General features: G+C 38.8%; 1 protein-coding gene across 5 annotated transcripts; it reads left to right on the plus strand.

Annotated features, from left to right (window-relative positions):
* The first annotated feature begins 1,987 nt into the window (after positions 1–1,987).
* Positions 1,988–12,901, plus strand: LOC113680818 (uncharacterized). Of its 5 annotated transcripts, XM_089203850.1 has the most exons (3): positions 8,956–10,378; positions 10,742–10,774; positions 11,558–12,901. In XM_089203850.1, the coding sequence occupies exon 3, from the start codon at positions 11,569–11,571 to the stop codon at positions 11,902–11,904; it is 336 nt and encodes a 111-aa protein (XP_089059976.1). In that variant the 5' UTR covers positions 8,956–10,378; positions 10,742–10,774; positions 11,558–11,568; the 3' UTR covers positions 11,905–12,901. The 5 variants fall into 5 exon arrangements, 4 of the variants coding, with proteins under 4 accessions (XP_089059975.1, XP_089059973.1, XP_089059976.1 ...); XR_016185860.1 differs by lacking the exons at positions 8,956–10,378; positions 10,742–10,774; positions 11,558–12,901 and adding exons at positions 1,988–2,598; positions 3,442–5,306; XM_089203849.1 differs by lacking the exons at positions 8,956–10,378; positions 10,742–10,774 and adding an exon at positions 2,468–2,598.
* The last annotated feature ends 2,520 nt before the right edge of the window (positions 12,902–15,421 follow it).

Consider the following 15,421-nt stretch of genomic DNA (forward strand, 5'->3'; position numbering starts at 1 on the left):
AAAATGATGCTGGCCAAAGCAAGAAAACATAACCATTGGCCAATGTGGCGGATTTAAGTAACGCTATGTGACAAAACTTTAGAACCCATGATTCTATGAAGAGCAATTCAACAACAATCCCGTAAAATATAATCCCATTTTCTCTACTCTTTGAACAGTGTAGACGAGGATTAAAAATGCTTTTTCTATCGGAAACCCATCTACCGTTGTAAAGTATTTTCTTCAAGTATTGGAGGGTCTTACTCACTTTGGGAGTTGCACGGTTCCGTTGCTATTATACAAACTCAATATATTTTCGTACCTTGCTGAAAAAGAGGGCGAGGGTGACACAATCATTCTGCGGACCCCCTTCCCTCCCCCACCTAGATACGACCCTGCTCACTTTTCTTACACACTGGTTAACTGACGTCGGCATCTGTCCCGGTGATCACGCGCACGCCCATGGGGTACAGCAGGGGGAAGTACTATTTCAAAAAACCATTGAGGCTTCAAGCTGTGATCCAAGCGGAACTCGGGCCAAATCATTGTTTACTTCTAATAGAAATATTTTAATTTTATCATTCACTACAAAAGCACCGTTGAATTGCATCATTACTCCGATAAATATGATCGATCACACATAATTAGTCTCGTATCGACTCCGGCACTGATCCCTTACGAATCAACCTTTAACCTTCAAAGGGTCAGATTACGTCGAGACCAAAAGCCCTTTGATGACCTCTTACGCTCAACCCCAACCTTTAACGAACCAGAAGCTTGTCAGGTTTTTGGCAAGTATCTTATTGTTGTTGTCGCTGCTTTAAGGTAATTGTAACTGTTTCGTGCTACCCTCGATAAATAAAGTTGGATTGATTGATTGATTGATTTGAAACGCCTCACTCTTTAAATTTACTGATTCTAGAAGTTATGTCAAGAAAATAGGAAGATGACGCATTCCATGTCAATTTATTTTACACCGAACGAACCCAGAATCTTCCTCTAGCTTTGCATTTTCCTTTCTTATATCGACGATTCCAAAATGCGCGTACAGTACAACATCTGAGTTGCAGTGAGGTAGCAGGTAGATACACGAAAATAGTACCATTCTGTCACCTGGTCAACACCCTTCGCCCAGTTGGTCAAGAGGGGATTAGTGTAGTTCTTTTGCCGCAACTTCAATGACACGGTGGAAGTGAACACATGCTCGCACGTGGTCGGTAAAAAACTTTGCACCTTTTTTGAACCCATTGGACTCCTGTCAAAAGATGCGCAACAGGAGCATAAAAATAGCGTTTAGTTCCATTATTCTCCTTTATGTAACCACAGGCGGCCCGAGCTCACGTCTCGAGAAAAAGCCAACGATTAATTAATGAAAGCGTCACGCGTTGTGTGACTCAACAGGTATAACAGTGATGATAAAGCACGCTTAAAACGGCAGAAATCGCCAGAAACTACAACGGACACACAGGATGTGAGCAAGTTTATTGATTTTACGTGTAAAATATTCATATTTGAAATACCTATCGTTGTAAACCGACCATATTTTGTTCCCTCCTACTATTTCATATAACGTGTTTAAATTTTCAACGGTTCCTCTCGTAGCTCAACACCAAGTCACACAACGCGTGACGCTTTCATGAATTAATCGATCGTTGGCTTTTCTCAAAACGTGAGCTTGGGCCGCCTGTGATGTAATCAAATAGAGTGAAGAGTATAATTTCAGCCTGAAGGAGTTTGTGAAAAGGCTGTACATACATTTCCAATGATAGCAAACGTTTAACCACCCAATACTTGATGTTTCCATTCTTCTGGATGTCACTTACTATTTCCAATCTTCTTTCATCGGAGTTCTTTTAGCATGTATTTGAAGTTCCCGTCGTTAGTTGGGCAAGTGTCACGTCAGCTTACCACCTTGACATTAGATTACTTGTGGTTTTCCTCACGAAGAGACAAAAATTGCCTCTTGTTCTGACATAGAAGCGTGTGTTGCAATTTGACTAATAAAGCGCACGTGTGCTCGAGGTAAAACTTACCTAAAGGACATGAAAACAAACCTAAATTAAAAGTGCTTCTTTCTTTCATAGTTACAAGAGTTTGAAGATAAATATCTTGGATAAATTGGCGATTTGCATGGCGTCAACATCATAGACATCGTAAGCTTCTAGTAAGATGGCATGACGTCATTTTCAAGTAATGTTAGTTGTGAAAGTTTAGAACAACAGATTGCGGAAGATTATACGAAAACCCCATTCATAAAAATTCAAGATGAAACTTAATCGAACCATAGACATCAGATTGAAGCAGAAGGTAGCTGGATAAGAAGGCAAACAACAGATGGTGTACTGATTGAGGGGAAGTGAGAATAGCTACCATTAAGTTTGATCTTAGCGCGGCTATTTAAAATGCACACTGAAGTGCGGAACAGTAGGGGTCGTTGGTTTCCGTTATAAAAGAGGAATTCGTGGACATAAACCAGAAGAAATCCTGAACCTTGTGCTAGTGTGCCGTGAGTTACTAGCCACTGATACATTGGATCAGATCAAACATTCCTCAGTCTCCAGAGTAAGGAAGAGCTGAAAGAAAACATCAGGAAAAAAGGGTATACACCTTCACTACACGGTAAGAGTAAAGAGAAGACGAAGAATAGGAGTTAATAGTTGTCTTTTTTTTTCAGGGGAATTTCGATGTACAGTAAATAGTAGGATTTTCAAAAGCATTATTTTTCTTCTTTGAGGTGATGTTACGAAATATCGCCATTGACTTAGTTTTATTTTCTTAAGTGAGACATTTTTCTGAATTACTGTAAAAATAACACTCGAGAACAGTTTTTTAAAAGCTGATAGCTTCTCCAAGGTGAAGATAAGTGAAAGCGAATGCATTTAATCAAGATTTAGCCATTCAAAGTGAGTCGAATGATATTGAGAACAGGGCTTTCATCTGATCAACATTCTGTGATTGGTGTTTGTGACAGAACGTAAAATTAAATCATAGCAGTTTTCTTTTACAACATTATTATGCAACAATCATAGCTGTTTTTTTTCTGTGGAAGTGTCGGCAAAAGCAGTAATAAATATCTGAGCTATTGATAATGGCGCTTATGCTGCGCGGGCGTCTTCGACGAAAATGGGTCGATTTACGGACAACTCATCAGCGCAATATACTGATTTCGTTATCGATAAGTGAATTTGTAGATTTAGGTCGTTTTCCGCTACAAAAAGTAACAGCTATAGAGCGTTATTAAAAAAGCGTCGTTAATATAAGAAATCCCTCCCGCTTAAACACTCTTCAACCTCTAGTTGTGCTGTCACCTTAAATTTCTCTTTTTAAAAAATTGCTTTTATCAATGTCGAAAGAGTGCTTTATATTGAGTTCTGCAATCATTTCAATGCAATTTCTGGTAGATAGATGTTTTAATCACCTCGAAATTATTCTAATGAAAACTTGTGATGATTTATTTGGTAGAATGTGCTGTCCAAGTCACTCCCTGTGGGGAAGAAAATGAGTCACGTTTTTCAGTTCTTGCAGGAGCTCCTGGTTCATGTAAGAATGTGCGCGGTCAGGGCCTGGGTAGAGAGCCATTGACGTTTGCGCCCTACTCCCAAATTTCTTTTCTCTTTTTCGCAAGATGTATAAAACAATATTTCTGATGCAAAATTTTGTTAATGGTTTCGCCCCGTTTAGGTTTAATGTGACTTGGGAGGGGTCTGAGGGGCTAAGATTGTTTGTAAACGCTCTGGATTTAATCGCATTAAAATTAACGACCCATGAATTTTAATCGCATCTTTTCTAAAAATGGACTTGACGAGCTATTTATAAAATTGTATTTGATTGTTGTTTGTGGTGGTTGCCTTTCTAAAATGCATATCTCTCCCTATGGCCCTACTGGGAAGCAAGCAAGTATATTATTCTGAAAATGCTGAACACACAGGGCCATTAGTCAACTGGCCTGTGTAATGTAATCCGAAGTTGCTTTCATTTTCGCAAAATATTTTTCAGACAAACCTTCTACCGTTTGCAACGCTCCAGCTGAGCTAAGATTTCATTAGAAGAAGAAACGCAATTTGAGATTATCCTTATGCCTTCCAAGAGCGCTAGAGTGCCTTATCACTCAACAGTTTCTTTTCTAAAAACAACAGCCATAATAATGAGGAAAAACTAAGGCGGGTTCTAAAAAACGACAACATGCTGTCTGATAGGGCAACAACACGAAAATAATAGACTGAGTTAATTTGTCCAGCCCAAATACGAAAAGTAAAAGAAATTTTTGTTTTCTTCTCATCGACTGACAATGTCGCAAGGGTGTGAACGAGTGGTTCTTTTAGCCTGTGTGTTTCGAGAGATGGAGCGCCTTACTTATACAAAAGAATAGCTCCCATAATAATGGTGCATTAAGCTTTCGTGGTTTCGCCTCCACTTTCTCCCCCAACCCCGCCCACTACGTGGGATCCAAGACAGAATCTTTTTTTATTAAGTCAACAGCCCGAAAAGAAAGTGTCAGTGCGTCGCGTTTCATTACCGCAACTATAATAAGTATTTGTTTTCTGTTCATCGACTGCACGAGATTATAAACAGTTCATATTCACTTGTCGACAATGACAATGCCGTAAAAGTATAAACGTTAGGATCTTTCGGTTTGTGTGGTTGGAGAAACGAGCGGCTGAGCCATTAAAAGAATGGCTGCGATAGTGATGTATGGATGCATAAGTTTAAGCTGTGTGGTCTCACCTCCACTTTTCCCTCGACCCCGCCTACTACGCGGGAACCAAGACGGAATCTTTTATGCGGCGCTTCTGATATGGAATATTCAGTCGATTGCAAATAGGTTTGCGCATGCTTGAAGTGGGAGGAGCAAAAAGAGGTGTGAATTAAGGAGGCCAGCGTAATCATGGTTAATTAAACTCGATCTTAAAATAATAGGTCGTTAAATTCTTAATGTGTTTGCAGTTCCTGAGATGTTCTGTCTCCGATTATATTCGTTTTCCTTTCTCTCATTTGTAAATGATATCGTGTGATACTCTCCTCGTCGATGGACATTTCCCAACAGAAAGAACCTTACAACAATTTCCTCGTTTTCTCAGAAAATGTTTTGGGTTCGGATCCCTCATGTAACGGGTCGTGCGAATAGTTCGAAACCATCGTTTATAAGCTTTGTTAAAAAATGACATTTCAGACGATGGCAAACTTTTAGCACGCTTTGAGAATGAGTGTCTATGAAAAACTATTGTCAGGGCAGCTGGTTTCTTTTATCACGATCTGTTCATGCCTTTCAACCTTTGTAATAAAATGCATGAAAAAAAGAACGAGTTGCCAGTAATCGGATTCTTGTGTTTGCGCAAAGATTTCTGGGACCGCCACCGGGCAAACGTTACAACTCGCTAGAAGGGAATATATAGCGAAAGGTTGTTTCGACGTCTAAAAATACGATTTTGGAGAAAGATCAATGCTTTTTCACCGCAGTTTTATCACAAATAACTAATGATGATGTTAATACGAGAGAAGAGTAATTTTTTGTTAGAATTACCACGAAATATGTTTTTAAATATACCGATAGACTCTCCTTGCGTTAGGTTTATTGTGAAATTGTAATCGCGTAATGGTCGCGAATGGTCTCAAGAGGAGTATTACAACAATTTCCTCGTTTTCTCAGAAAATGTTTTGGGCTCGGATCCTTCACGCAATGAGTCGTGCGAATAATTCGAAACCATTAATTATAAGCTTTTTTAAAACATGACCGAACATGGCAAACTTTTGGCACGCTTTGAGAATAATTGTCCATAAAAACAATCGTTTGAGCAGCTTGTGTCTTTTATCGCGATCTGTTTATGCCTTTTAACCTTTGTAATAATATGCATGAAATAAACTCGATCCTAAAAAAATTGGCAGTTAGATTCTTATTATGTTGGCAAGTTGCTGAGAGAGGCCCTTTAACATATCAAACTCTTTCCCCAGTGCGACGAACATTTGTTTTTCTCGGTTCCACGTGTACGCAACCACTAACCCCACGTAATGCGCATGCTCTCCGTTGCGAATTTTCAAAATGGCAGACAGGTCAAAGAGGGAAATTAAAAAAACAAAGCGATTTTGCAATGAATTCTCAACATACACCCTCGTTAGAGAGGCGAATCCACGGAAGAAAGATACAAAACTGTATGATATTGAGATCGATATGATATTAAATCGATACCGAGGGCCCGTTTAATTGCCTTCCGCCACGATTATTAGCTTTCTTGACAGCTTTCTGAAGACAGAATACTTTCTTCCTGAAGACTTCTGATATGCGGCTATTGATTATTACACCTCGTATACCTGATTGCTCAAACACTTTGTTTACGATTGTTTAAAGGACCGACTCATGGTTCTCCGTCTTCGTCTTGACATTGCTTTGAAATAGTATAGACTAGTAAGCTGAAACGAAAAATTAATCAGGGAAGTTTACGAAAAATCCAGCAAACAAGCTTTAAAAAGGCAATTATTTAGACTTCAAACTTCAACGAACTTCACAAATCTTACTTGTTTATCTTGTAAGTAAACGACGGCAGATTAATTCCCGAAGCGCTTTCTAAGTTTCCCGATCCCTCTCCTACTGCTTTCACGCTTACAAAACAGGAAATATCAAAAGGAGGAAGATACAGCTGTTTTGAAACGCCATTTGACGAAGGTAAATCTGCTTTTTGTTCGACACTTTACATATCAAAACAAAGGAAATTTGTTCCTCTTTTTGATTCTGGCGGTACATTTTAAATTTGCGCCTGCGTAAAAGAGATATCGCCCGAGACCCTTCGCTCGGTCGTGTTTTGATCAAAAACGCCTTGTTAATTTCACGCAACCGCTCGGAGAAAAGGTAAAAATGACGAGGGAAAAACTTTATCTTCAAGTTAGAAAATTAGCGAAATAGAAAGCCACAATATTATAGTTTAATATTTCAGAGGTACATTGAGTGCTTTTTCCGTAGAGAATCCGCACGATGGTAAAACATTCGAAAATTACACTCGATTTGAGTGGGGTGTTGAAGTGGGCGTGGTCACTACATTCATGTTAAGACTATTTGTACCCCATGAGTTTGATATGGTTTTCGGCGTAATTTCAGCACAGGTCTTCGGGTGCAAAACTGGACAATTCAAAGTTTTCTTTTACGGACAAACATGTCCAGATAAAATGTTGCTTTTCCAGCACAAAAGAGAACCCTTTTATTGAATTCTAAAGTATTTACTGAGATGCTCTGTCTCTGATTCTATTCGGTTTTCTCTCTTTAATTGGTAAATGATATCAAGAGATAGTTTCCTTGTCGATGGATATTTCCCAACAGGAAGAAGCGAGCAACACTTTCCTCGTTTTCCCAGAAAATGTTTTGGGCTCGGACCCCTTACGCAACGGGTCGTGCGGATAGTTTGAAACCATTAATCATAAGCTTTGTAAAAACATGACCAAATAGACTATGGCAATCTTTTATCCCGCTAGGGGAATGATTGTCTATAGAAAAAAAATTGTCTGAGCAGCTGGTGTCTTTTATCACGATCTATTCATGTCTTTTAACCTTTGTCATAATATTCATGAAAAAATGAATGAGTTGCCAGTAATCGGATCCTTGCGTTTGTAATTGTCTATGGCAATTATTGTTTAATGGACTATGGCAAACTTTCAACACGCTTTGAGAATGATTGTCTTTGGAAAAACAATTGTCTGAACAGCTGGCATTGTCTGAGCCATGCCATGTGCTCATTAGTCAAACGTCACGCATGCGTCAGAACCAAAAGCTTGCACATGCGTGATGAGGACTTGACTGCGATTTGCGACCGAACGAAAAGAAAAACGTAGCCGGAATTTCAACTCGGGCGTTTCCTTTGGAAAGCCCGAGTAAAAACAATTGTTTGAGCAGCTGGTTTCTTTTATCACTATCTGTTCATGCCTTTATAACTTTTGTAATAATATAGATGAAAAAATTACACGCGTCTGATTGGCAGAAAACGAGTGTATTTTTCATGTAACTTGAGTGCTAAGTTGTTACTCGAGTGCAAATTACAAATAGCGCAAACTGCCAAAATTTCGTCCGTCTTGACTTTCTGTGATGAGATTTTCATGTAAATTATTAAAAACTAACAACATAATTTCTCGTGCAGTTGGTTTAATGGGCATTTACTGGTACTTATTGACACCAAATTGCACTCGGCGAAATCATTTATTACCTATACAAACAGCACGCTCAAGTATGTCTTAGAGGGACTTACGCGAATTCTAGTGAAACCCCCAGCTTGAGTGTCAGATCGTCACAGTGTTGGGAATAAATCAAGCATCTTCTCTCCTTCAAGTTTCACCAAAATTTCCTATATTGATGTTGTTGTTTTATCTTTTAACAGCAGTCTTCCTTAATTCAACAATCATGATTTTCAAGCTGTTATTTTCAAATATGATTGCTATTTTACCTGACTCCTGATCAAGGATTAGTAAAACAATCCTCTTACCACTTAATCTTATAATTTCCACGAATGACCAAAACAGAGGTTCTCCCAGCAATACAGTATGATATCAAGCAGATAAGTGATGAAACTAAAGAACAATATCAATTAGGGGATTTTAAGTTCATCAAATACCAAATTCTCCAAACTGCTATCATAACAATTTGAGAGCAGACAGAAAGGAGAATTGCTATGTTAATGAGATCCAGGAGTGAAACGGTTAACGAACAAGCGTGTAATGGTTGAGACAGTTGGGGAAGTGAGACTGTAGTTAAATTTGCCTCTGTCTGACTTTCGCCAGTGGACATGACAGCACTGAATGACCGTCGGCAAGTATCCTGCAGAACAAACATAGCTTTTTTTTGTATCACATTTTTCAAGCGAGGTGCGTGCAAGGAAGTTGAATCCGCTTGCGAAATAACAGCTGGAAAGAAAAACGGTCTCATTCATAGCTGTTTTTTTAGCTCCCTATACAAGTGTTGCACGTAGCCCTGTAAAATTTCTCTCACGCGAATTTTGTTTGTTATGCAATACGAAGTGTGATTCACTTGCTCAGTGTCTTCTGTGAAATATTTCTTAATGGGTTTAGCCATGACGCTGTGCCAGGTTTGGGAACATAGTCACGCGACTGTGCAGCATTTTAAAGAGGACCTCAAAATATCTGCAACTGTTATTTCAATTTTCTTTGGCTCTGATAAGTTCTGGTCAAAAAGGACTCAAGAGGCTTTGAACAAACGCCTTAGGTTAAGTTCATGTTTTACGCTTTTACAAAGGAGCATTTTATTATGATTGCAACTGTTTTGAGTCCATACCATTCGAATGACATCTCTCGTTAAAGGTCGATTGTGTGGATGGATTGGTATTTTGATGAAAAGAAAGAAATAAATCACTGAAGGGCTACGGTAACTGACATAAGAAAAACCCGGTTTGCTTCAATAGTAGCCAAGTTAGCGATTTGAAAACTTGCTCTCAAGTGAAACGTCCTTCAGCGATGCCAAGATGGATCACAAAGTTTAGGGAGCTATTCCAGGGTTAATATTTCGTGAAAAATTTAGCTAAAATATATTTACACTACTTTCTTTCTCTACTGTGATTTATACTTGTCCCCTTTTGGTCTCTCTCTGACTCTTTCCTGTTTGTCTACCGCGGCTAATTGATATCGAGCAGTTTCTATCTTAAACGGATGAAAATGTTCAAGGATCAGTCCTGATATACATCGTGAGGTAAATATTCTTCATAGTCACAGTAGTGACTTGGACCTTTTTCAAGTCAGCGCTCGTCACTTTCTTCAATCATTTCTCCGCACACGAACAAGCCACCTAAACACGTGCTAACCCGCTTATACATGTGAGGTAAATCCTTTTCGAAGTCACGGTACTAACTCGGACGCTTTCAAGTCAGCGCTCGTCACCTTCTTCAATGATTTCCTCTTACACGGACAAGACATCTAAACACGTGCCATCTCGCCTATACATGTGACTTAGAATCGATTTTTGCCTTGATTCACGAGCATACAGAGAAAATTTAACCCAAGTAATAAACAGTATCCTGAAATCTAACAAAGATCACCCGTGCATCAATATTCTCTTTTCCTCTAGTTTTTACTGAAGTTCTTTTCTGTATACGTGCTTCCTGAAGTAGACATCGCGTCAAAAGGCCAGACAAAAATCACAACTATTATCACATCTTCTGTATCTATTTCAAGGGAGTTGTTTTAATGGAGGATCTCACGGGGGGCATCATTCCTCATTAAAAAAGTGTTAAAAGGTGCTCAGTGTAGGGTTTCAGTGGTTCAAGGCAGGCGTTGCAATTTAGTTGCATGACAAGGGCTGTATCCCGAGTAAAAGTTTCACCAGCTGACAGGGTTGAGCAAGAGAAGGCAGCTTATTGAGCTTTGTGAAAATTTGCGGGAATAAAGCACGGATTTGCTGCGTGGCACCCAAAAGGTACGTAGGCGAATTGCTTTTGCTGCAGCAGGGTTAGTTTTTCCCAGTTTAAGGTTGTGCTCACTGCTTAAAACTATTATCAGTTAAAAGCTTTCACTGAGATAGAGAAGAAGGAAAAAAAGAAAGAAAATCTTGTTCATCAACTGCAAGTGGAATCTTTCTTAGAAGAGCAAATCTTCAAGAGCTTTACAAACTGATGACCTTCGGTAACTTGTGATAATTTTTGTTACACGCAAGTCGAGCCTTGGAAGAAATCGAATTACTTTCGACTTCTTGTGACGAAGAGTAATGAATGCTGAAAAAGATTCAAAAGACAAGAAATTATTGATAAAGTATGGGGTTTGTATTCATTTACTCCAACAGAACTCCAACAGAAATAAAGTTGATGATCCGTCTGTTAGTATCAATTGGTCTCCTGGTGAATCGAGAAAACACAAGTCAAGATTTTCAGCATAACTGTCCTCTTAACACGCAGTTATTTTCGTATCTTTGATGATGGTGTATCATTTAGTATCAAGGATTTAGAGACAACATCAAGATATTTCGTTTTCGATGATTTCTTCGTTTCTGTAGTAAATAAAATGCATCACATCGCGCGGAAATTTAATTAGTAAATTAAAGCGAGGAAAGAGGGTGAAATTCCTCTTTCACTTTCTTGTCATATTTGTGGTTTTCAATTAGCCCTTTCATTCGATGTTTTTTTCTGTTTTCAACCTACTCCACACAAATGTCTTCTTTATCTTTCCACAAAATTAGAGCCGTCTTACCGATTAGAGGCACATGAAAAATTTTACTAGAATTATATGCCGGATATTTCATGCATTTGCACAAGGATTAAGGTTTCGCAATCGCTTCCTAGTTCTCTTCACCCCCACTGATCACATGACTTACACGCGCTGAAATAAAAGATCTTTTTTTTCGGAAGGAGACCAGGGGTAATTAGTTCACAGCTGGCCACATCAGGACAGTTTTTCCTACGACTCAGAAAATTCAATGCCTGTCCTGCACAAAAAGGCTTCGATTAACCAATGATACTCTTTGAGGTCAAATGTGAAGTATAAAGTGTCATTTTTCACTCACGTCACAAGGCTGACAAGACAAAAGGGCGATGAAAACATCACACATCTTGTTTCCTTTATTTTGAAAAACGAAAACTAATTAACATTTTTTTCTCTTTAGATCATCTCAAAATGAACACGTTTCTATTCAACGCCGTTATGGTCATCCTCTTGACAGCAAAGCTCGGACAAAATTTTCCTATCATTAATCAGAAACTTCCGTCCACCTATGATGATACAGAATGTCCCCCCGGATTCTTGCCGTGCGTTTCAGAAAACAAAGGGAAGGTTTCTAATGCAAGTTCAGTCGAGGCATCTACTCTGACAGGATTACCTTCTAATACAACTGAACAGCAAAAGACACCCGAGGCCCCTTCAGGAGGAAGTAAGGGAGAAATAGGGAACTCAGAGACCAAGAGCTTGCAGCATGGTAACCACTTATGTCCCCCAGGAGTCTGGGTTTGTTGAGCAAAGTGTGCAGTCAGAGGACCATCGCAACTAACCTTTTCGTAATCAGATGTGGTGGAATTTAAGGCGTGTTATTTCTTAGAGTAGGAAACCGAAGGACTTCATGTTATTTTGTTACTTGTTGTTGGAATGTTCGTTTGCCAGATGCGAATTTTCGCAACGAGTAGGTAACGGCTTTGGTCGTAAAAATGTGTCATTCATTTGAAGTCACATGAGTAGAGGAGTGATATATTTCTTAGTAGTATTAAGAGGTGTTGCACGTATCTATTTGTTCATGTGCGTTCTGAGTTCTGTTTTATCCCGTTGCAGAAGTTGTGTTCGCGCGCAAACTTTTGACAATTTATTAGCGACATTCATGTGGTAATTAATAGTATGTGGCAGCAGTATTTATTTATTTATTATTATTTTTTTTTTTTTTTGCAATCTCTCAATTAAGTTTCAACCACTTAGTTGACTGGAATGTTTCACATACAATTGTGACAGCTAGGAGTTGAGAAAATGGATAAGTGAAATACATCTGTAGATCTTGAGGTAAAACTGGCGAGTTGCAACAGGCGCTTGTGAGAGAAGGCGCGCGAGTAACGCGCAAGGTGACCTCGCGATGACTATTACGTAACATAATATAGATTTCATCTTCATTTTTCTTGGCCAATCCCGTTCCTAAGGAGCCAACGAAGCATAAAGCTCAACTCCAAAGGTGCAATTCAAAGTAGGAGTATGGCTTATTCGAAGTTTCTCTTAATAATAAAACAGTTCTAGTTTAGTGAAACAATGCGATAGTTGTCAAAGCAAAGTGATTTTCAAAATCGAGACGCCGACGTTTACACTTTACACACTTTACACACTTTATTGATGCTCCCTAAGTGGGCTTTTCAGCTCAATAGAATAAAAAAAATACAAATATATAAATTAATTGAGAATGTAAATACAATAATATTATAATTACAAAATATATATCAATAATATAATATATCAACTTAATAAAACATTTGCAAGATGACGTCTAAAATTCCTGGGGCATTTTAGGGACTTAATGTCATCATTCAAGGAGTTCCAGAGTTTGGCTCCTCTGAAAGCAAAGGAGCGCTGCCCTGTTGACAGGCGACATAAAGGTATATCCAAAGCACCAGATGATCGAGTTTGTCTACTATGGACTTGAGAACGTGATTTAAACATATCAGCAAGATAGTCTGGAACAAGCTTGTTAATACATTTGTGCATCATAGTAGCGTCATTTAGAATGAGTTTCTCTCTAATAGGAAGCCATTTCAACGATCGCAACCCATCCGAAATATGGTCATACTTTCTTAGTCCCAGAATAATTCGCCCAGCAAAGTTTTGGACTTTTTGTAACTTGTCAATATTGCTACTGCTGGTATTACTCCAGACAGTTGAACAATATTGGAGTTTACTAAAGACAAATGAATTTATTACTAACAGAAGTGTTTTCCTATCCAGGAGGTGCTTGATTCTGTTAATTTGGTACAATTTAAAAAGGCATTTAGAGGCCATCTCAGTGATATGTTGGTTATAACTGAGGTGTGTGTCGAGAAGAACACCCAAGTCCTTAACGACAGGCACAGGTGTTATTTCTTTGTCAAAAAGTGTTATACTGAATGATGACAGTTTCTTTAAAAGTTGTGGTAATCCAACAGCTAGAACCTTAGTTTTGTCCGGATTAATCAAAAAGAGTTTTTACAGCACCACTGAGATATTCTCGTAAGATCTTCGTTTAAGGCGAGGATGGACGTGGGTAATTCGGCAGGTGAAAAAGACAAATACAATTTACAATCATCAACATAGGAGGCAGATAGACAACGTTTAGGAACAGAAAGGAGGTCGTTAACATAGATTGTAAACAAAACCGGACCTAAAATAGAGCCTTGCGGAACTCCGAACTCAAGTGGGAGTACTTTAGAAACTGCGTCACCGATTCGAACGCACTGTTGTCGGTTAGAAAGGTAACTCTGAAACCAATTCAACGCACCCTGGGAAAAATCGAGATTTTGTAGCTTGGATAACAAGATGTCGTGTCGAATACTATCAAATGCTTTAGACATATCTAATAAGACCATGATGGAAACTTTCTTGTTATCCATAGCCTGGAGCAACTGATCTGTGACGTTGTTAAACAAGGTCTCGGTGACTTTACTGGATGTTATCTTTGGTAGTGTCTGAATATATTTTTGATACAGAATCACCTCATTCTCTACTGATTTTATAGTAACTCTGCAAGAGGGCGCATCGAGTTGACTTTCGACATTTGCAATTAAGCACGTTTGTCAATCGGATGCATTTTCATATCCTTTACCGAAGTTTCCTTTGGAACTGCATCTCTTGCAATTCCACTCCTGTTGTAGACGAATTGGTCTGACAAAATAAAATGCTTATCCTTTTTATGCCTGTGAACATGAATTTAGAATCGAACAAATGAGGCCACCCCAAAAGTTGATCTTGTTTTTTTCCGAAAATTCCCACATTTTGCCATCGGATTGACCAGACGTAGGACGTTTCATCTGTTTTACCCACTGAAATTCTAGTGAGGCAAAAACAGCAGGACTCAGTTTCAATATCAGCGGTCATAATACGGAGATCAGTCTGATTTGAGATCAATTTAATCGCCGTTTAGGCCCACTTTTTTTGGAAACGATATGTCGATGATATCCGGAAATGAAGCGGAATGCCTTCTTATCGCACTTAAATTCAGTAGATCCGTCTATCCAATTCACCCTTGAGCGTGAAAAGAATAGACATTTTCCCCTTTTTTATCTAAATGTGTACAGAGAGAAACAGGGGAATTTAGGGACAAGTGTCTATCGTAAACCTACCCACATCGACAAATACCTCGCTTTCGATTCTCAACACCCTATTTGCCATAAAAAGTCTGTAGCCAAAACTTAAATCAGGAAGGCTGACTGTCTATCATCTTCACTCTATTCGAAGGCTGAGGAGAGGAAAGATGTTTCTAATGTCCTAAAGGCGAATGGCTATACCAAAACTTTTCTCCGTAACTGCCGAAAACCAGTTACAACTAGTAGCACTCCTGATAAGAGGGAACCAGCTACTGGTTTTGCTGTTATTCCCTACATTCAAGGTGTTACGGAACCTATCGGGAGAATTTTGAATAGCCACAACGTTAAAGTTGCTCAAGAGCCTTTTCAGAATTTGGGGTATACTTTTGTCAAACCTAAGGATCCTGTCACGAAAGAACAACGAACCGACGCTATTTATTCTATTCCCTGTAATGACTGTGATAACGAGTACATCGGACAGACCAAACGTCAGTTTGGTAAACGTTTGAAAGAGCATCAAAAAGTGGTCATCTTTTACAAAAAAAAAATTCAGCTTCATCAGAACACACATGCCTAACCAGCCATACAATTAGGTGGGATAAGTCTAAAATTATAAAATTATAAAGGACATCTTGTTGTAGCGTTTAGATCACCCCTGATGAAGGCTCCAGACAGTAGTGTCGAAACTTTGGGTCTATGCCGGAATTGTAACTTCTCGGTTACAT

This window comes from Pocillopora damicornis, chromosome 4 (genome assembly GCF_964200805.1).
Source record: "Pocillopora damicornis chromosome 4, jaPocDami1.2, whole genome shotgun sequence".
In the NCBI taxonomy this organism is placed as follows: Eukaryota; Metazoa; Cnidaria; class Anthozoa; order Scleractinia; family Pocilloporidae; genus Pocillopora; species Pocillopora damicornis.